Source organism: Natator depressus, chromosome 21 (genome assembly GCF_965152275.1).
Source record: "Natator depressus isolate rNatDep1 chromosome 21, rNatDep2.hap1, whole genome shotgun sequence".
Taxonomy (NCBI): domain Eukaryota; kingdom Metazoa; phylum Chordata; order Testudines; family Cheloniidae; genus Natator; species Natator depressus.
The window spans coordinates 13,670,176-13,690,596 of record NC_134254.1 but is presented as its reverse complement, the minus strand read 5'-3'; the positions used below and the strand labels follow the sequence as shown (position 1 = coordinate 13,690,596).

The window sequence follows — 20,421 nt, the reverse complement described above, 5'->3', positions numbered from 1 at the left end:
TCACCATTAGATCTCAAAGCATTTCATCGTTGTTACCCCCCCCCGCCCCCCCACACACCCACACCCACATACACATATGCCCGGGAGGGAGGCTGGACAGTGCTGTTATCCCCATTGCATAGATGGGGAGCTGAGGCCCAGAGGCTAAGTGACTTGCCCAAGGTCACACAAGGAGGCTGTGGCAGAGTAGAGAGTTGGGTCTTCAAAGCCTTAAACTAGTGCCCTAACCACTGGGCCCTTCTTCCTCCTAGGGGTTCCTGGGAGGAAGGCTGGTCGATGGGTAGGGACAAATCTGAAACCTGGGAGAGCCAGGTTCAATTCCCTGCTCTGCCACAGGCTCCCAGTGTGACCTTGGGCAAGTCTCTTATTCGTTCTGTGTCTTAGTTCCTCATGCGTAAAGACTGTGAGGCGCTCAGCTACTCCAATAACGGGCTTACCTGAGCCAGGTGGATTTGATTCTCCCCCTGGATCTTCATCTGCCTCTGTCCTGCTCAGGTGAACGACGCCATCGGGAACGAGTGGCCCTGGATCTATTTCGTCAGCCTCATTCTGCTGGGCTCTTTCTTCGTTCTCAACCTGGTTCTGGGTGTGCTCAGTGGGTAAGGCGCATGGGCAGCGATGCCGCCCTCCTATCTCTTGGTCCCAACAGATCCCTGCCCCAAGGGAGGGGCTGGGCCCTTCTTGAGTTTGGGGATATGAACAGAAAGCCTGAAAGGGGTTTTTACCTTTTTCTTCTGTTTTCTTCTTCTCCTCTTCCTTGGTACCTTGGCTACCAAAGCTATCAAGCCTTGTCTTCCCTTTTCTCTTGGAGGACTCTTTGGAAGACTCAGGAATGTGGAGCGGTGACGCTCTCAGCCCTTAATTGAAGGGACAGGACGGCGGAATTCTTAATACAGAGAGCTTTTCTCCCCAGCCTTAACAAAACCAGACAATGAACACATTGTAATTATTCATTTGTATTGTGGTAGCACCTAGCAGTCCCCATCCTGGCCCAGGACCCCTGGTGCTAGGTGATGTGCAAACACAGAATAAAAAGACAGTCCCTGCCCCAACGGCTATTTTAAATAGTCCCTGTAAAACTCCCTTCCCTTCTCAGTTAACCAGCTGTCACGTCTTGGTCCCTGCAGTGTCACAATCCTACTAGTCCTCAAGTCTTCCAGCGTAGACAAGACATTGATTAAAGCAAGCGGGTAAAATACCACTGAAAACAAACCCATCCGTCCTTTCCAGGCCGGCTTTATCCCCCAGAATGGAGTAAAAAAAAAGCCAAGCCTGATGTTATTCGCCCTTGACAGGTCACCTTTACTATGGATAGCGTGGGAAAGTGGGCATAGCTGGCATTCTCTCTGCACCCTCCAGCTGTGTGAGCTTCCCCTTTAGCTCTGACCCTCTGTATGATTTCCTCAAGGCTTTCCAGTATTGGATCGTCCTGTGTGCCTCAACAGCAGCAGTGGGGACAGCCATTAGCGCTCCTAATGTTAACCTGCCCTCTTTACAATCTAGCTGTAGTAGCTGGTTCTGTGGTCCTGTGGCAAGGAGTTCCACAGGATGATAATACAAAATGAGGAATAGGGAAGCATTTCCTGTTATTAGGTCTGTATTCCTCCTCCTCCTCCAATTTTGTATTATATAACAAAGGTAAAAGGCAGGACTGATCCATTCTCAGTCTTTAGTTGTGTTAAAGGAGTAATTCCACTAGCTGGCAGCAGTAGTAGGCTCTTATCCTCTCTGGGGACCAGCCACTAGAATGGGACGTGGCACACACTTGATGGGCGTGTCCCGTGAGCAAGGTCTGGCTTGAAGCCGCCCCCTCTCCATTTGACTCGTGCCAGCCATCTGGGTTTGTTCCAGGGAGTTCACCAAGGAGCGTGAGAAGGCCAAGTCACGGGGCACGTTCCAGAAGCTGCGGGAGAAGCAGCAGCTGGAGGAGGATCTGAAGGGCTACATGGACTGGATCACCCATGCCGAAGTCATGGACAGCCACCGGGCCAGGGGAGAAGGTATCATCCTCACCTGGGCAAAGCCAGGCAGGACACCCCCAGGCCTGGCTTCCCTCTCGCTTCTGGAGAATAGTTAAATCCTCCACCGGGGTGGGGGTGGGGTGTCTGTGGGAGGAGCAAAGGGGGGCGGGGTGTGTGTGTGTGCACTGGCTCTTAGTTTACTCATTGAGGGAGGCTGCCCTCCCTTGACATTATCCAGGTTTAAGGATTAGAAGTTGCTTCAGACCTGCCAGAGATGAAGAGTTTTTGGAGAGGAAAGACAGTCTTATGGCACAGGACGGGCCAAGGCCTTGGGAAACCTGGAATCTGTTCCTGGCTCTGCCACTGACTTATTGGGTGACCTCGGGCAAGTCGCTTCACCAATATGTGCCTCAGTTTCCCCATGTGTAGTGGGATGTACTAATACTTGTCCATTTTGGGCTGAAATTATTCACATTTGCTAAGGGCTTTGAGAGCCTTAAGTGGAAGTTGCTATAGAAAAGCGTTATTGGCAAACTCCCCTTCCCCATTACTTCCCGGGGTGCTGTTATCTGCTTGGATACAATCCCTTGGCTCTTTGTTTACTCTGTGGGGCATTTTACACAGCTGTGGAGCTATATGTAATAACAATTCTGAACTCCCTCGCTGGTCCCCTGCTCTCTGTTGCCACTGGTTACACTCCCATGGTGTCTAGTGTCTCTCCGTTTCTTTGCACATTACTATGCCAAAAGACCCCTCCTTCCCAAACTTGTTCTATTCAGTGTGGACGTGTCCCTTGGGGAGGTTTGTGTCTCTTAGGGAGTTATCAGAGGGGAGCCCTTCCTTTGGAGATGTGCTTCTCAGGGTGTATCTGCACTGCAATCACTTTAATCTAGCCAGCTCGGTTACCAGAGCAGGTGAAGCCGCAATAACCCCGCGAGTAATTATGCACTGATTTCACCACTCCAGTATCTGAGCTAGCTAGATTAAAGTTAGCTCGGGTGTGTCTACACAAACTGCGATCACACCTCCGATTGCAGTGATGACATACCCTTAGAGTTCCCCTTCCAGATGTGCTTCTGGAAGGCTCTCCAGGGGGAATCCATTGCCGATGTGTCTCGTGAGGGGTTTCCCAGCTCACTGAAAATCTCTCTCTTTCACAGGGATGCTGCCGTCAGAGGAAGGGGGCTCAGAGACAGAGAGCCTGTATGAAATTGAGGGCATGAACAAATGGATTCTCTTCTTGTGAGTACACGCACACATACGCTCTGTCTCTGTCTCTCTCCTGCCGGACCCCGACTCTCCTGCTCTTGGAATCAATCCCGTTGTAAGAGCCCCTATGAGAAGAGCTGGTGTTTTTGTTAGGGGGGGATACACCATGATCAGTGCAGCCCATGCAAAGGTGGATTTTGCTATGTCTGGCTCTGGAAAAAGGCTAGTGCAGGTGGTATCCGGCCTCTTCTTTTGGGGGACCGTGCGTCAAGCTCCTTTCCCCAGTCCCTCCTCCCACCCAGCACATCCTAGGTCTCTGGGAACTGCGTGAGTGGTGTCAGGCAATCAAAGGTCATGCCGACTGATGAACAGGTGATGCCAGTGCACTCTATAAGGGCGGGGCAGTGTCCTCTCCAGAGCATGCACAGGGCCTGCTGCCATGCAGAAGGGAAGGCATCTCATGCATACTGCGCTGGGCGAGCAGCCAGGACACCTGGGTTCTATTCACTGGGCAAGTGCCTTAGTTTCACCACCTGTAAAATGGGGATAAATGAAGCACGCTTCCCAAGCGCTTTGAGACAAGTTATTCATTAACGCACCAGCGTCTCCTCTGTTACCCTGGTGCATCCCCATTTGCCATCGTGGCGATTAAGTGGGGACTTTGACCCCGTGCCGGTAATAGATTGGGATGGAGGAAAGATGCTAGATGGGGCGAAGCGATAACCCCGCCTGCAGAACCCCTCTCCTATGCGTTCGCGTGGGTCCCTAGGAGCCAGTGGGCAGGGCGCTTTGCAATGGCTCTGCCCTCTGGGGCTGGGGGGCAGGGAGCCCCGAAGTCATCCTTCTTGGCCCGTCTCTCCAGCCGGCAGTGGAGGCGATGGAACCGCCTGGTCCGCAGGAAGTGCCGCGAAGTGGTGAAGTCCAAGTTTTTCTATTGGCTGGTGATCCTGCTCATCTCGCTGAACACCCTGTCAATCGCCTCCGAGCATCACTGGCAGCCCGAGTGGCTGACCCGCGTGCAAGGTGAGCAGGGCGGCCCGGTGCCGGGGAGCACCCGAGGACGCTGCCAGGTCAGTGCAGCCTCACGCACGGGGGGGCGCGCCCGCCTGCCCAGGCGTGAACACCCACATAGATACACACACACCCATGCACGCGCCTGCGCACCACACCCGTGCAACCGTGCACGCGCACAAGCGTGCCGGCGTGCACGTGTAGTTTCCTCCCGGTCTTGTGTTTCCCCTCCGCTGCTCAGGGCTAGGAGCTGGACAGGTAAGTGTGAGTCAGCCTCCTCCTCCTCCCGGCTGCTCTGCCCCGGGATCGTAGGCTGGGGGACAGGGAGGCAGCAGGGGGGCGGAGCGAGAGGGAGGCGGTGGAGGTGGTCTCACCAGCGGCCGCTAGTGGCCACCGGGGGATCTGCCGCCTCGGTCCAGAGCGCTGACCGCCCGGGTTCACTGCCTGCAGACAGCGCCAACCGGGTGCTGCTGTCGCTCTTTGCGGCCGAGATGCTGCTGAAGATGTACGCCCTGGGCCTGCACCAGTACTTCATGTCCCTCTTCAACCGCTTCGACTGCTTCGTGGTGTGCGTCGGCATCCTGGAGGTCATCCTGGTGGAGATCAACGTCATGTCGCCCCTGGGCATCTCCGTCCTGCGGTGCATTCGCCTGCTGAGGATCTTTAAGATAACCAGGTGGGGGCACCTCTCCCCAGGGCCTGGGGTCAGGCGTTATGGGCAGGGGGGCTTGCACGAGGAGGCTGGGCTGTCCTTACCCCTTCTGAGGCCTCAGGCATGACCACAACTATGAGCTGCCGGGTTCAGGATACCTAGTGTCTGTTTACAGCTCCGGGAGGGGAGTGGGGTCTAGTGGTTAGAGCAGGGTCCTGGGAGCCAGGACTCCTGGGTTCTGCCACAGGAAGGGAGTGGGGTCTAGTGGTTAGCACAGGGGGGCTGGGAGTCAGGACTCCTGGGTTCTTTCCCCAGCGCTGGGAGAGGAATGGAGTCAAGTAGGTCAGAGTAGGGAGCTGAGAGCCAGGACTCCTGGGTTCTCTCCCCAGCTCTGTGAGGGGAGTGGGGTCTAGCGGGTCAAAGCAGGAGGCGGGGAGCCAGGACTCTTGGGTTCTGTCCCCGGCTCTGGGAGGGGAATGGGGTCTAGCAGCTCAAAGCGGGGGAGGTGGGGGGCTGGGACACAGAACTTCAGGGCTCTAATCTGACACTGACTCACCACCATCAGCCCCCAGCTGATCAGGCTGCCCTGTGAGTGGAGGGGCATACCGTGCTCTGAGTCGTTACCTGCGGCCCTGCTGGAAGGAAGGCGTAGAGAGTGCAGGGTCTGAGCCCTCCTGCCATGAGACAAACCAACAGCTCAGCCTGTCCTTTGGGACCCACTGAGACTCCTCACAGCTACCCAGAGCAGGGGCAGGAGCCCACTCTGCCAGAGGGGTCCCAGAGACACAACAGAGCTGAGAATGCCACGGGATTCATTAACCTCACTTCCCTAGGTTGGGGTATTTGATGGCAATAATGAAAATGGGGGGAAGCTGGGCATGGGGTTCACCTGGCTCCCCAGACCTATCTAGGTAGGTACTTATCTGCCCCCACCACCATAACATCAGAGTGCCTCCCAGCAGCAGATTCCTCCTCATGTCCCCTGTGTGGCAGGTCAGCATCCTTATTCCTGTTTCACACATGGGGAACGGAGGCCCGGAGGGGCTAAGTGCCAGGCCCGTGGTCGCATGAGACATCTGTGGCGAAGCCAGGAACTGAGCACTAGGATGTGTTTCCTAGTGGAGAGCCCTCTTGAATGGGAATCAGGAGACCTGGCTTCTATTCCCACCTCTGCCACTGGTCTGCTGGGGGACCTGGGGCAAGTCATGTCCCTGCCCAGTGCCTCAGTTTCCCCACCTATGAGATGGGGACAATGAACCTGGCCTTCTTTGCAAAGCACTTTGAGATCTACAGCACTGATGAAAAGCTCTACAGAAGAGTTAGGCATTATTCTTCTCATCTCCTGTCTAACGCCTGGCCCCAGGACCACACAGGAGACATTTGGTGAGGGCCTCCCCCGGCCAAGCAGGGATGAGATGATGGCGTGTCCCTCTCAAAATGAGCAGGGCACACCCTGCCCCCCATTTCTGCTTGTGTGCCCCAGCGGTGCCCTGCGCCGTAAGCAGCCTGTGTGCCTCTCCTCGCACTAGGTACTGGACCTCTCTGAGCAACCTGGTGGCGTCCCTGCTGAACTCGGTCCGCTCCATCGCCTCCCTGCTCCTCCTCCTCTTCCTCTTCATCATCATCTTCTCCCTGCTGGGGATGCAGCTCTTCGGCGGGAAGTACGACTTTGAAGATGTGGAGGTGCTGCGTAGCACATTCGATAACTTCCCCCAGGCGCTCATCAGTGTCTTCCAGGTACGGGGCATGGGGTGCAGCGGGCATCAAGCCGGCTGGTCTAACGCATAGAGGAGGGGCTGGAGTCAGGATACCTGGGTTCTTTTTTGGGCTCTGGGGGACAGGGTGACTTAGTGGTTAGAGCAGGAAACAAGGAGTCAGGACTGTCCAGTGGTCAGTGGAATGATTCTACCTGACCTGTTCTCTCACTCACCCCGTCTCCCAGATCCTGACTGGAGAAGACTGGAATTCAATCATGTACAACGGGATCATGGCTTATGGAGGGCCCTCCTTCCCCGGCATGCTGGTCTGCATTTACTTCATCATCCTCTTCGTCTGTGGGAACTGTATCCTCTCTCTAGCCAGTAGGGGCTTAATAGCTGGGCGTTTTCTTGTCTTGTCCAGCACAGTCACGCCTAGGTTCAAGTACACATCGGGGAAGGGCTATGGGGCTGGGTATGGTATGTACAGACATCATAGTACCAGGAGTGGGGGTTAAAAGGGATGAAAAAATCAGTTGGGTAGCTCTCTTGGTCTCATGGCTTCGGATCCCACTGCTGACACCAATGGAGGTTCACTGGTGACAGCCAAGAGGCAGCTGTCATGGGTACACAGAGGGCTCGTTACTGAGCCTGCTGCCTGCATACATTGCTTAGTGTCACCGCCCAGGCTCTCGCTAAGCCCCGGCCATGGAAGGGACTCATTCCTCACAAGAGGCAACCCCCACATATGTGTATGCTCCCGAAGCTTCCTTAGCCCCATCCCCTCTCAGATATCCTGCTCAATGTCTTCCTGGCCATCGCTGTGGACAATCTGGCCGAGGCTGAGAGCCTGACGTCTGCCCAGAAAGCCAAAGCCGAGGAGAGGAAGCGAAGGAAAATGTCCAGGTCAGTGCTGCTCCCTGCTGCTCAAAAGCAGGAACCCCCAAGGGCTCAGGGCTTGCAAATCAATGCGAGCTGCTGGCCTCGGGCATCATCTCAGCAGCATTCGTTGGGTCTCTGCCATGGCCTCACTCCCCACCTCTCCTTTTCGGTTCCTCCCGTCCAGAAGTTACCCAGAGAAATCCGAAGAGGAAAAGCTCCTGCTGGCCAAGAAGCTGGAGCAGAAAGCCAAGGCCGAAGGAATCCCCACCACAGCCAAGGTCGGTGCCGCTGAGCTCATCTGGCCAAAGGCCTAGGGGAACTTTCCCCATCAGTTGCGGCATACGTTCCCGAGCAGTAATGGTTTCCCATTATTCGCCCTGTCGTGCATGAAAGGTGGATAGCCATGCAGGGAGGGAGGGGGATTCCCCGGGGCCCACGGAAGGGCTGGGGGCAAAGTCCTGAGCTCCAGCAGATGCATCTCCGGAGACTTGTAGCAAGACGTCCATTCTGTATGCCCTGCAGGATCGTTCCTCTGACGAGAGAGCCTGCTTTCCCTGCCCCCTCCCAGAACACGGGGGGGACACGGAGACTCAGGGGGTACAGGCCCAGGATCAAAGGTCCTCTACCAAGGGGCTGTCTCGGTGGAGTTTCCACTCAAGGTCTTTCTACGCACCCGGGTTCACAGACGCACACACACACGTAGGGCCCGTCAGAGGCCCTTGTCCAGTGATCCTGGCTCCCCTGCCTCGGGGTGTTTATTGTTAATTATTTGTATTGTGGTAGCAATAGGAGCAGTGGTGGATTAGCCACTGGGCCTGGGGCCCCAGCCAACGGGGGTGGGGGGTCCCCGGAAAAAATCTGTTCTTGGTGGTGAAAGCCTGCAGCTGCGGCTGCCGGGCGGGTGGGGCTGGGGAAGCCCCCACGCACTGACCCTGCTGGGTGGGGGATGCCCGGCAGCGGCCAGATCCTGGTCCCACGCAGAAGCACAGGGCATGGCGGGGGAAGTCCCAGCATCCAGACCCCAGCTACGGCCCTGGGACTGAAGGAGCTCTCATGCCCTGCTGTGGCCCCAGGGCCGTGGCAGGGGACAGAGCTTCTCTGGTCTTGGGGCCGCAGTGGGGGGCGGGGGGAGGGGCAGAAAGGAGCAAAAGGGGTTGCGGGGCTGCAGTGTGGGGGAGGACTCTGGGTGGAACAGGGGCGGGTCCCGGGGGAAGGGGCAGAAAGGGGTGGGGCTGTGGGTGGGGCCACAGGCGGAAGGGGTGCCGAGGGGCCCCCCACTTGCTCTAGCCCAAGGCCCCAGGGAACCTTAATCCGCCTTTGCCTAGGAGCCTCCGTTGTAGGTCGGTGCCCCACTGTGCCAGGCACTGTACAAACACAGAACAAACAGATGGCGCCTGCCCCAATGGGAGATGGGGGGAGGTCTCCCTGCCTCTCGCTGTGCAGCATTGTCCTGCTGGCCTGGGGAAGGCTGGCACGCAGAGCCCTGGCAGTGCCACGGGTGGTTTCTCCAGGATGCTCAGCTACTCACCGCTCTCTCTCCTTCTCAGTTAAAAGTGGATGAGTTTGAATCAAACGTTAATGAGATCAAAGACCCCTACCCTTCTGCGGACTTCCCAGGTAAGGCTCTGGCTTGATCCTTGCCTCCAGCCGGAGAGGTGGAGAGAGCGACGGAAAGGGTTGGGGTGGCTGGCAGAGAGAAATCCCATTGGAGGGCTCTGGTCCCAAGAGTGCAGCTCAGCTAGTGGCTTATTATGATGCAGAAAGCCACATGGTTTGTTTCCAGAGGACGCCGAGCTGGAATAAACTCGGTGCAGTTCTCTGCAGCGCTTGGTCTGTGAATGTGGGTGGGGGCGTGATCAGGGAGTTCTAGCTCTCTCTGGGGGGGATACCAGACTCTGCACATGCCTCTTCCATTGCTTGTGGGGTGTTACTTGCTTCACTGAGGGTCGAGTCCCACTGCCCACTAGGGGGCGCAATAGGAGTCATAAGATGGGGGACCCCCCCACACACACACATACTGATAGCAATGGGAGCCGGAAGCTGGTTTTGGCCAGGAGGGTTTGAAGTCAGGACGTTGGGTTTGCCCCATGGGTCTCTAATGGCAAGCAGCATCTTGCTCCACAGTGGGATTGTGAGTACCCCCAGGGGCTATGGGATGCGAGGGGAGCCACAGCCCTTCATCTAATGGTGGTGACCACACTCTCTCTGCCTGGCATAAAAGGAAACATGGCCAGATGTCATGTTCCTGATCCCTGCATGGAGGGTCAGAGCTGTTCTGCGGACTCACCCTGCTGCTGGACCACGGTGGTCTCATCATCCCCAGTTCCGGACTCTGGATGGTTACGAGAACAATCCCTCATTGGCTGCCCAGGACGGAGAGGGGCCAAGGGAACCTTCTCTACCTCTAAGTTTCAGCTTCTGCTAAGTTTTTTGTTTTTGGCTGCTGCTAAGTGAAGGACCCCAACATGCGAGCTACACAGACTATGTTTCCCACTTTCTGGCTCTTCCACAGGTGATGATGAGGAAGATGAGCCCGAAATCCCCCTGAGCCCTCGGCCACGCCCCCTGGCAGAGCTGCAGCTCAAGGAGAAAGCAGTGCCCATGCCCGAAGCCAGCGCCTTCTTCATCTTCAGCCCCACCAACAAGTAGGTGCTGCTTCTCCTCCCATCTGTCCGAAACCCAGCAGTGATCAGCGAGCACAGAACCTGGGACCTCTCAAGGGAGCTACCGTGACTCCTTTAGCTGTTGCGGGCTGTTAGAGCCTCTGGAGCCATCTGTGCCCACAAGCTGTCCCGGGGTACAAGCGTGCCGGGCGCACAGAGTGAGGGGTGCCACCCCCGAGACTCACGCAGGGATCTCCCCAGGTGCACCACTCCCCAAGCTCTAGCCTGGGCTGTCACTTAGCCCCCTTGGAGCTGGCAATGCTTTGACTGCCGCTCTGCCAGCACAGGAGCGGAGTCTCAGCCTGCCTCTCCTCTCTCCCTTCCCCAGGGTCCGAGTGCTGTGCCACCGAATCGTCAACGCCACCTGGTTCACCAACTTCATCCTGCTCTTCATTCTGCTCAGCAGCGTCTCCCTGGCGGCTGAGGATCCCATCCGGCCCGAGTCCTTCAGGAACCAGGTGCCCAGGATGGGGAAAGCAGTTTGAGCCACCAGAAACGTGCAGCTTCAGGGGAGCTGCTTGCCAGGCTATTGCCTTGTGCCCAGGGAGAGTTTGGAACAGCGGCCTGGGAATCAGGACAGCTGGGTTCTCTTCCTGGCTCTGAGAGGGAAGCGTTGTATAGTGGTTAGATCAGGGGATTGGGAGACGGAACCCCTGGGTTCTATTCCTGGCTTATGGTTAGAGGAGGAAATTCTGACTCGGGACTCCTGGGTTCTGTTCTTGGCTCTGCCAGGAGAGTTGTGGAGTTCTAGAACAACGGTTCAGCATGCTTGTGTCCAAGGAGAGTTTAGTGCAGGGGATAAGGATTCAGGAGGCCTGGGTTCTTTTCCTGGCTCTGGAAGGAAAGCCTGTTCCATGGCTACAGCAGGGGATTCTGGGTTCTCATTCCAGCCCTGGCACTAACTTTACTTTGTGGCCTTGGGCAAGTCACTTCCTCTCTGTGCCTCACCATCCCCGTCTGTAGCAGAGGGATAATAAAGCTACCCCATGAAGTTAAATTCATTCCCCGCTGGGAGCTGCTCGGCCCCTGTGGTGCGGGCAGTGGTAGGGATGCCCACAGAGCAGTACATTGCCCTGTGAAGCACTCGGAGACCCCATAAGTGTGGATGGAGTTATTCATCAGAACTCCACAGCTGGAGGTGGGCCATTGGGCAGGCTGCCGAGGTGCCACCAAGGATCCGCTCTCTCAGGTGCTTGGCTGGCTGGTTCTTGTTCACGTGATCAGGATCCAACCGATCCCCATACTTGGGGTCAGGAAGGAGTTTTCCCCCAGGTCACGCCAGCTGGCATCTTGGGGCTGGGTGGTTTTGCTTTCCTCTGGGGCACAGCTCACTTGCAAGGACCAGCTGGGTATGTCTCAATAAAACAACTCCCTGCCAGCTCAAGTTTCCATGGAGGTAAACTAGGACTGCTCTAAAAAACTGGAATCAGGACTCCTGGCTTCTGCCCCTAGTGCTGCCTCAGTTTCCCCACCTTTAAATTGTCTTGCATTGTAATACTTTGGACGTGTAGCGCCTTTCATCTGAGGACCCCAAAGCACTATCACTAACCTTGTTTTACACATAGGGAAACTGAGGCCCGGAGAGGGGAAATTACTTGCCCAAGGTCACCCAGCTAGATGCTTACAGAGCTGGGAAAAGAACCCAGGAATCCTGACACCTTAGGCCATGGTCCTTTCCCAGAACCAGGAATTGAACCCAGGAGTCCTGACCCTAAATCGCCAGCATTAACCACTAGAACACTGACTGGGGAGGCCACATCTGGAGTAGTGTGTCCAGTTTTGGGCCCCCCACTACAGAAGGGATGTGGACAAATTGGAGAGAGTCCAGTGGAGGGCATCGAAAATGATCAGGGGGCTGGGGCACATGACTTACGAGGAGAGGCTGAGGGAACTGGGCTTGTTTAGTCTGCAGAAGAGAAGAGTGAGGGGGGATTTGATAGTGGCCTTCAACTACCTGAAAGGGGGTTCCAAAGAGGATGGAGCTCGGCTGTTCTCAGTGGTGGAAGATGACAGAACAAGGAGCAATGGTCTCAAGTTGCAGTGGGGGAAGTCTAGGCTGGATATTAGGAAAACCTATTTCACTAGGAGGGTGGTGAAGCACTGGAATGCGTTACCTAGGGAGGTGGTGGAATCTCCATCCTTAGAGGTTTTTAAGGTCTGGGTTGACAAAGCCCTGGCTGGGATGATTTAGTTGGGGTTGGTCCTGCTTTGAGCAGGGGGTTGGACTAGATGACCTCCTGAGGTCTCTTGTAACCCTGATATTCTACGATTCTATGAACACTCTCCCCTCCCAAAGCTGGGAACAGTAGCTAGGAATCCTGGCTCCTGGGCTCTAACCATTGGTCTGCTGTGCTCTGCCAAGGATAATCCTTTCCTAACTGCGATGGGGGCTGGGAGGCTTAATTCATTAGTGTCATAAAGATGCTGGCGCGAAAGGAGCAGTCACAGTGCAAAGCATGTATGTATTATTATTGTATTTATTAATAGCACCAGGGGTGCAGTTTCGATTCAGCGGGGCAGCGTGCCCTCTGTCTGCCAGAGCTCCCGGTTGTAGGACGTTCCAATAACATCCTGTCTCCTGAGTTACCAAAACCTCTGCTTGATTTTTATCTTCAGGTTCTGGGATATTTTGACATCGGCTTCACCTCCGTGTTCACAGTTGAAATAGTCCTGAAGGTGAGTCACACCCCATCTGCCTGGAAACCGTGTGCAGCGATGGGAAACCGCTGATCGGGCCGGAGCAGCGGCAGGAGCCAGCAGTGGCTGCAGTGAATGGGGAATCTTTGATTGAGGCTGCTGCTGCACACAGACAGACACTGCGGGGTTCGCTGGCCAGCCTGTGCCACTTACTGTCGCCACGTGGGGGGCCTCCTAAGTACAGCTGGAACATTTTCCTCAAAACGTTTTTTGTTAGTTTCACCAAAACTGAAATATGTCATGAACTTGTGTCGATTTTGACAAAAATTCCTGCCCCCCCCCCCCCCCCCAAAAAAAAGAAGTTTGGAGTTTTTCAAAATGTTGTTTAGAAGTTGATGTCCTTTCTTTTTCCATTTTTACATTATTTCATACCATGGCAGGAGTAATAGTGCATAATATGTTTCCATCAATACGAACCAGCAACTACCACTCACAAAGGCCCATAATATGCCCTATTACTATGACAAGTCATAATATAATAGTAGAAATTAGGGCTGTTGATTAATCGATGCTAATGCACACGATTAAATAAAAAAAAAAGAATCGTGATCAATCGCAGATTTAATCGCACTATTAATCACTCGAATGCCAATTGAAATTTATGAAATATTTGTGGATGTTTTTCTACAGTTTCAAATATACTGATTTCAGTTACAACACAGAATACGAAGTGGACACTGCTCACTTTATATTATTTTTGATTACAAATATTTGCACTGTAAAAATGATCAATAAAAGAACTAGTATTTTTCAGTTCACCTCATACAAGTACAATAGTGCAATCTCTTTATTGTGAAAATGCAATTTACAAATGTAGATTTTTTTTGGTGACGCCGGCTGCAACAGTGCCATGAGAACACTTGTTCTCACTTTCAGGTGACACTGTGAACAAGACGCGGGCAGCATTATCTCTTGCAAATGTAAACAAGCTTGTTTGTGTGAGCGATTGGCTGAACAAGAAGTAGGACTGAGTGGACTTGTAGGCTCTAAAGTTGTACATTGTTTTATTTTTGAATGCAGTTATTTTTTGTACATAATTCTACATTTTGAAGTTCAACTTTCATGATAAAGAGATTGCACTACAGTACTTGTATGAGGTGAATTGAAAAATACTGTTTCATTTGTTTTTTACACTGCAAATATTTGTAATCAAAAATAAATATAAAGTGAGCACTGTACACTTTGTATTCTGTGTTGCACTTGAAATGAATATATTTGAAAATGTAGAAAACATCCAAAACTATTTAAATAAATGGTCTTCTATGATTGTTTAACAGTGCGATTAATCGCAATTAGTTTTTTTTAATCGCTTGGCAGCCCTAGTAGAAATATTATTTCAATATGTTTCATTTTAAAACTCCTTAAGGGCAGCTGCCACTTAGCGTGGATTGAAACATCTTCTCTTTTCTTTTAGATCAAAGTGTCTCCTGTTTGTGTTGTAATGAAATAGTTTGACACGGGAGTTACAATGCAAACAGGAGATGTTTTGATCTAGAAGAGAAGAGAAGATGTTTCAATGAGTGCTAAGTAGCAGCTGTCCTTAAGTGCTTTAAAAATGGACAGATTAATAGATTCCAAGGCCAGAAGAGACCATTACGATCGTCTGGTTTGACCTACTATGTGACACAGACCGTAGAACATAGAGAATGCCTTTAGAAAAACATCCCCTCTTGATTTAAAAATTGTCAGTGATGAAGACTCCACCATGACCTTGGGTAAATTGCTTCCATGGTTAATTACCTTCACTGTAAAAAATTTACACCTTATTTCCAATCTGAATTTGTCTAGTTTCAACTTCCAGCCATGGGACTATATTATGCCTTTCTCTGCTAGATTGAAGCATCCATTATTAAATAGTTAAAGTGAAAATAATAGACTAATTAAACGATTGTCATTTTACCACACCAGTAGTCGAAGTGCATGCTACAGACATGTCATGAAATAATATAAAAATATTAAACAGAAAAAAGAAATAAAATAAAATAAAATAAAACAAAATTTCAACATGTTCCAAAACCCACATTTTTCAAAATTCCCATTTCATGGTATATTTTGAAAATATTTTTTTGGTTCCAGTCGGGAACAAAACCAAATGATGATGCATCGAAATTTCCCATGAAACAGAAATGCCGAGTTTTGACCCGCTCTGCTCCTGAGTCCTGCCCTAGATGGAGCAGTCGGAGAAGGCACTGCTGGCCATGCGATACTGTGGCTGGTTGGTAGCCCCAGGGAAGCATTTGCTTAGTGGCTCTCAGCCCAGTTCCCTGGCCACAGGTGTCTGTGTGAGAAAACCACCATCACAATCGGCAGCTGGGCCAAGAACGGGCTGTGGAGAATGAACTCCCTGGAGAGACTCCTGTGGGGTGGGGCCGAGGCTCACTGGCTCGGTGGGACATGATAAGCTTCCTTGGCTGGGCCTATTCTGAGGATCCAGAGAGGACTTAAGTCTCCAGGGCTCCAGTCTGGCTTCTTTCATGAGCAGCAGTCACTAAAAAGAAAGGGGATCAGAGGTGATCTGCCCCGTTCCCATTAACTCTCCTCTGCTCCCCTTCAGATGACTGCATACGGCGCATTCCTTCACAAGGGGTCCTTCTGCCGGAACTATTTCAACATCCTGGATCTGCTGGTGGTTGCCGTCTCCCTCATCTCCATGGGAATTGAGTAAGCACCTGTTGTAGCAACAGGTCTGCCCATCCAGCCGAGGCTAGGGCATCTGCAGTGCTGCCATCGACGTGGGCCATAGAGACGTAGAATGGATTAGGCCATTGGTCTGTCTAGCCTAGTATCTTGCCTCCAGCAACGACCAGTAACTGATGCTGCAGATGGTAGGGGTGCACCTGGGCAGACGCAGGGCTGGAGATGGAGGGCGGGGAGTAATTCCCTCCTGATCCCTGTGACAGTCAGCCCGCGCCCAGAAGCATGTGAGTGGGTGATTCCCCTTGCATCAGCATTCATACACTGTTCGGTGCCACAAAGTCATCCAGCCGCGCTGTTGGGAGTAAGGAAATAAACAACCCGTGAGAATGGGGAGGAGAGGCGTAAGCCACGAATTGGACACGCAAGGGTTTTGTGGGCAGGCACCCACTTCAATCTGGAATTGCCTTCCTCCTCCCCCAAGTTCCTTCAGGACTCCTGGGCTCTGTTCCTCACGGTGGATGGGAATGTGGCCTAGGGGCGAGGGCTCAGGACAGGGACGTCAGCAATCCTGGGGTCCAGGCCCAACTCTGCTACGGAGGTGCTGTGCACCTGCCGGCCCCTTACAGGAACGGTGGGAAGGACCCGGAAGTGCTGCCCTTGGGGAGCTCTGTCAAACCGAGCTGGATTGCTCTGCCCGCCTAGGACACGTGCCAGCCTGCCCCTGCCAGAGCCTGGCTCCAGGCCTGTTCTCCTGCCCCTGCCGCTCTGCACCCCCTGGCCTGCCCCTCTGCCCTCCCCCCGATGCCCCCTCCTGCCCCTGCTGCTCTGCACCCCCCCGGCCTGCCCCCTGCAGCACACCCCCAGCCTGCCCACCCCGGATGCCCCCTCCTGCCCCTGCCGCTCTGCACCCCCCTGGCCTGCCCCCTGTAGCACACCCCTGGCCTGCCCCCTGTAGCACACCCCCAGCCTGCCCCCCCCGGATGCCCCCTCCTGCCCCTGCCGCTCTGCACCCCCTGGGCTGTCCCTCTGCAGCACACCCCCAGCCTGCCCCCCGCCCAGTACGCCTCCTCCTGCCCCTGCCGCTCTGCACCCCCCTGGCCTGCCCCCTGCAGCACACCCCCAGCCTGCCCCCCCCGGACTCCCCCTCCTGCCCCTGGCGGGTACAGCTCCCCTGCCCATGGTACAGGGGCACAGGTGTCAGCTCTCCCCCGATGCGTCGCTGCCGGCAGGTCTGGCTCCCGACGGTGTGTGGGAGCTGATTTGTCTGGCCAGGCCCCAAGCTGGCTGAGTCACCCCATCTCCCCCCGCCCACCCCAGGTCCAGCGCCATCTCCGTGGTGAAAATCCTGAGGGTGCTGAGAGTCCTGCGGCCGCTGCGGGCCATTAACCGAGCGAAGGGGCTGAAGGTGAGAGCCGGGCGGGGAGAGGGCGCTCGTGGCACGTGTCATGGGACAAGGGCCCTCCGTCGGGGGCGGCCACGGCCCCCCTCAGATCGGCAACAGGAATCCAGGGACTGCCAGATCATGGCCATCTGAGCAGGATCCCAGGGCTCAGGCGACCTGATTTCACTCTCACCCGGCTGTTTCGTTAGGTGTCTGTGGGCAGCTGGGAGGCAGCCCATTGGTCTTGTACTAGGTCCCCCGGCTGCATCTGGAACGGCCACTTCCCCCGCACACCAGTGTGGTGCCGGATCCCCCGTCCGGGTCTGGGACGGCCACTTCCCCTGCACACCGGCATGGTGCCGGGTCCCCCGTCCGGGTCTGGGACGGCCACTTGCCCTGCACACGGGCACGGCCGGTACCCACAGCAGGTCGTGGCGCTGCAGGCCTGGCCCATCTCAGCATTGGCCCCTCTCTCTCTCTCTAGCACGTAGTCCAGTGTGTGTTCGTGGCCATCAAGACCATCGGCAACATTGTGATTGTCACCACCCTGCTGCAGTTCATGTTCGCCTGCATCGGGGTGCAGCTCTTTAAGGTGAGAGCCCCTCCCGGCCAGAACCCAGCGCTGGTACCCCCCAACCCTCCCTGTCCCAGGGAAAGCTGGGGTGGAGCTGAGCTCAGGGAAGCGCCAGGAAGTGGCTCCCCTTTGTTTCCCATGTCAGAAATTCAGAGGGAGGCCGAGGACCTTCCCCTGCCACCAGCACCTTTGGGCATACCAGCATGCTGCAGGCAGAACAGGGCAGTGTATGCATAGTCTATGCCCAAGCAGGGCAGCTCCATGGCCCCATGGGAGTCAGCCAATTTGGGATCTCTTCCCAGCTTTGCCGCTGACCACCTGGGTGGCCTTGGGCGAGTCCCTTCCCCACCCGTGACTCGGTTTCTCCCCCGCCCGCTTCAGCTCCCCACCGTGTTGCAAGGATCACAGGTGTTTCCTCCTGACCACCCATGGCCCTGCAGGCAGGTCTGTGCTTGTGCTATTGTGCGAACGGATGAGGTCGATGTGACTCTTCGGCTGGAAGTGCCACGGGTTGCTGCAGCAGTGGTCTGGCCTTCGGGCCCTGCAGGGCTCCTAGGGGTCGTCGGTGCTGCTGACTGCGCAGGGAGAGTTGAGGGCTGGCATATCTGGCCGGGCTCTGGGGTGGGGCCCAGGCTCTCATGACCGGCACTAACCAGCCCCCTTTGAGGCTGGAGACGCTGCCCACTGGGTCACGGCCAAGCCGTGGGGTCAGGCCAGGATGTACGGCAATTGCCAGCAGCTGCCCTTGTCCTTGCTCCCCAGGTCTATCAGTCAGGCCCCCTGGGGTTCACAGCACAATCCCTGATTCTTCTGCTCTCTGCTTAAACCTAGGGGAAGTTTAGCAGCTGTACGGATCCGGCCAAGATGACAGAAGAGGAATGCAGGTAGGCACCCCGTGTCGTCACAGCATGCACATCGCAGCCAGAGCGCAGGGACCGGGGGTATCGTTGTATGAGGGGGAACTGGTAGGGAAGGTGAGGAAACAGTCCTCGTTTGTTGTCTTTTGTGAGCCTGCTGAGCAGAGGAGCCCAGGCGTGGGTCTCTATGCAGAGCAAAGCCTGCGGTCCAGGGCAGTTTGCTGTAGGGGGCAGAGAGCCGAGGGTAGTGTTGAATGGCCAGGGCCAAGGAGGAGTTGGGCTTGTAAGCCAGAGGAAGGCCAGGCCAACAGTTAGGCACTAGCAGGGTTGCCAGGTGTCCGGTTTTCGGACTGGAGCGCCTGGTCGAAAAGGGACCCTGGCAGCTCCGGTCAGTACGGCCGAGCAGGCCATTAAAAGTCCGGTCAGCGGCACAATGGGGATAAGTCAGGCTCCCTGCCTGCTTTGGCTCCTGGAAGCAGTGGCATATCCCCCCTTCGGCTCCTACGTGTAGGGGCAGCCAGGCAGCTCCGCATGCTGACCCTGCCCCAAGTGCCAGCTCTGCAGCTCCCATTGGCTGGAAACCATGGCCAATGGGAGCTGCAGGAGCGGTGCCTGCAGATGGGGCAGTGTGCAGAGCCCTCTGGCCACGCCTCCACATAGGAGCCAGAGTGGGGACATGCCGCTGCTTCTGGGAGCTGCTTGAGGTAAGCGCTGCCCGGAGCCAGAACCCCTGACCCCCTCCCATGCCCTAACCCCCGCCCCAGCCCTGATCCCCCTCGCGCCCTCCAAACTCCTCAGTTCCAGCCCAGAGCACCCTCCTGCACCCCCAGCCCCTCAGACCCAGCTCCACCCCACAGTCTGCATCCCCAGCCAGAGCCCTCAAACCCCCCGCACCTGAACCCCCTGCCCAGAGCCCCCTCCCGCACCTTGAACCCCTCATTTCTGGCCCCACCCCAGAACACACACCCCCAACCCAGAGCCCATACCCCCTCCCACCCCCCAGCCTCAGCCCACAACCCCCTCCCATACTCCAAACCCCTTGGCTCCATCCCCCAGCCCAGAGCCCCTCCTGCACCTCAAACCCCTCATTTCTGGCCCCACCCCAGAACCCACATCCCCAGCTGGAGCCCTCACCCCCTCTTGCACCCCTGCCCCAGCCTGGTGAAATGAGCGAGAGAGTGAGGGTGGGGAGAGCGAGTGACAGAGGGAGTGAGCAGGGGCCAGGGCAGGGCAGGGCTGTTCGGTTTTGTGTGAGTGGAAAGTTGGCAGCCCTAAGCTTGGACCTGTCTTGTGGTTTATGGAACGACGTGGAAAAGCTCTTTCAGGTCGTCTTCACTCAAAAGCAGGAGCAGAAGATGGCGGCCCCCAGGCATGGGTGGTGGGTATAAGAGGCCAGAGGGGGCTAAACCTCCCCAAACAGCCAGCCCACCACCTTAGGAACGCACCGCCGCCGAAAGGGTGGGCGCCCCAGTCATGGCCCTGCCCGCACTCCACCCCGAGCTCCCGCTCATCCTCTTCCCTCGAGGCTCTGCCTCTTCCTGTCCCCGGTCCACTTGCATGGGAGCCTCGCGGGGAGGGGGTGAAGAGACACGTGCACGCGTGAGGGGTGAGCTGCTGGAAGCCGGCGGGCAGGCAGGGGGACCCCAGGGGAGGGGGCGAAGAGGCGCGGGCAGGGAGGGGGACGAGTGGGGCAGGGGCGGGGCCACAGTCTGGGCGCACGCAGCCTCCCCCAACGGTGGAGTCACGCGCCGCCCATGCCCCCAGGTGTTTATCACCTTTGCTGGTCCCCTTTTGGGCACCCTGGCGGGTGGAGTATGTGTCTGGGTGTATAGGGGGCTGGGGCGGTGCTGCCCTGGGGCACGAGTCTCCCTGGCTGTGGAAGGGCAGAGCTCATCCTGAACGGCAGGAGCATGTGATGGGATTTGCCAACTAATCCCAGGTACTCCGGGAAGAGGCACCAAGGGTGGATCTTGGTGAGGATGCTGGGCAGGTCGTAGAGATGTTGTAGCCCTGGCGTCTGCAGGTGATCTTTCCTCAGCACACCCTGATTGCATGCGTGCTGATTCCTGTTATTGTCAGAACTCGCATACTCGGCCATGGCGCTTGTGGCCACCCGCGCTGGCCTCTGGCCTCCTGCAGCTGTGAGTTCCCCAGGTTGATTTGGTGAGATAGTACCGTGCTCTGAGCAGTAGGGAGTCTT

General features: G+C 55.8%; 1 protein-coding gene across 1 annotated transcript in view; it reads left to right on the top strand.

Moving 5' to 3' along the window:
- Positions 1-20,421, top strand: part of CACNA1S (calcium voltage-gated channel subunit alpha1 S) — an 87,079-nt gene that overhangs the window by 26,213 nt on the left and 40,445 nt on the right. The window contains exons 7-23 of the mRNA XM_074935826.1: positions 496-599; positions 1,852-2,000; positions 3,122-3,203; positions 4,033-4,193; positions 4,632-4,857; positions 6,363-6,570; positions 6,776-6,896; positions 7,322-7,436; positions 7,597-7,690; positions 8,960-9,029; positions 9,925-10,057; positions 10,404-10,533; positions 12,692-12,751; positions 15,327-15,433; positions 16,727-16,814; positions 17,275-17,382; positions 18,196-18,248. Of these exons, the coding sequence (XP_074791927.1) occupies positions 496-599; positions 1,852-2,000; positions 3,122-3,203; positions 4,033-4,193; positions 4,632-4,857; positions 6,363-6,570; positions 6,776-6,896; positions 7,322-7,436; positions 7,597-7,690; positions 8,960-9,029; positions 9,925-10,057; positions 10,404-10,533; positions 12,692-12,751; positions 15,327-15,433; positions 16,727-16,814; positions 17,275-17,382; positions 18,196-18,248 (2,009 nt within the window). The remainder of the gene's footprint in view (positions 1-495; positions 600-1,851; positions 2,001-3,121; positions 3,204-4,032; positions 4,194-4,631; positions 4,858-6,362; positions 6,571-6,775; positions 6,897-7,321; positions 7,437-7,596; positions 7,691-8,959; positions 9,030-9,924; positions 10,058-10,403; positions 10,534-12,691; positions 12,752-15,326; positions 15,434-16,726; positions 16,815-17,274; positions 17,383-18,195; positions 18,249-20,421) is intronic.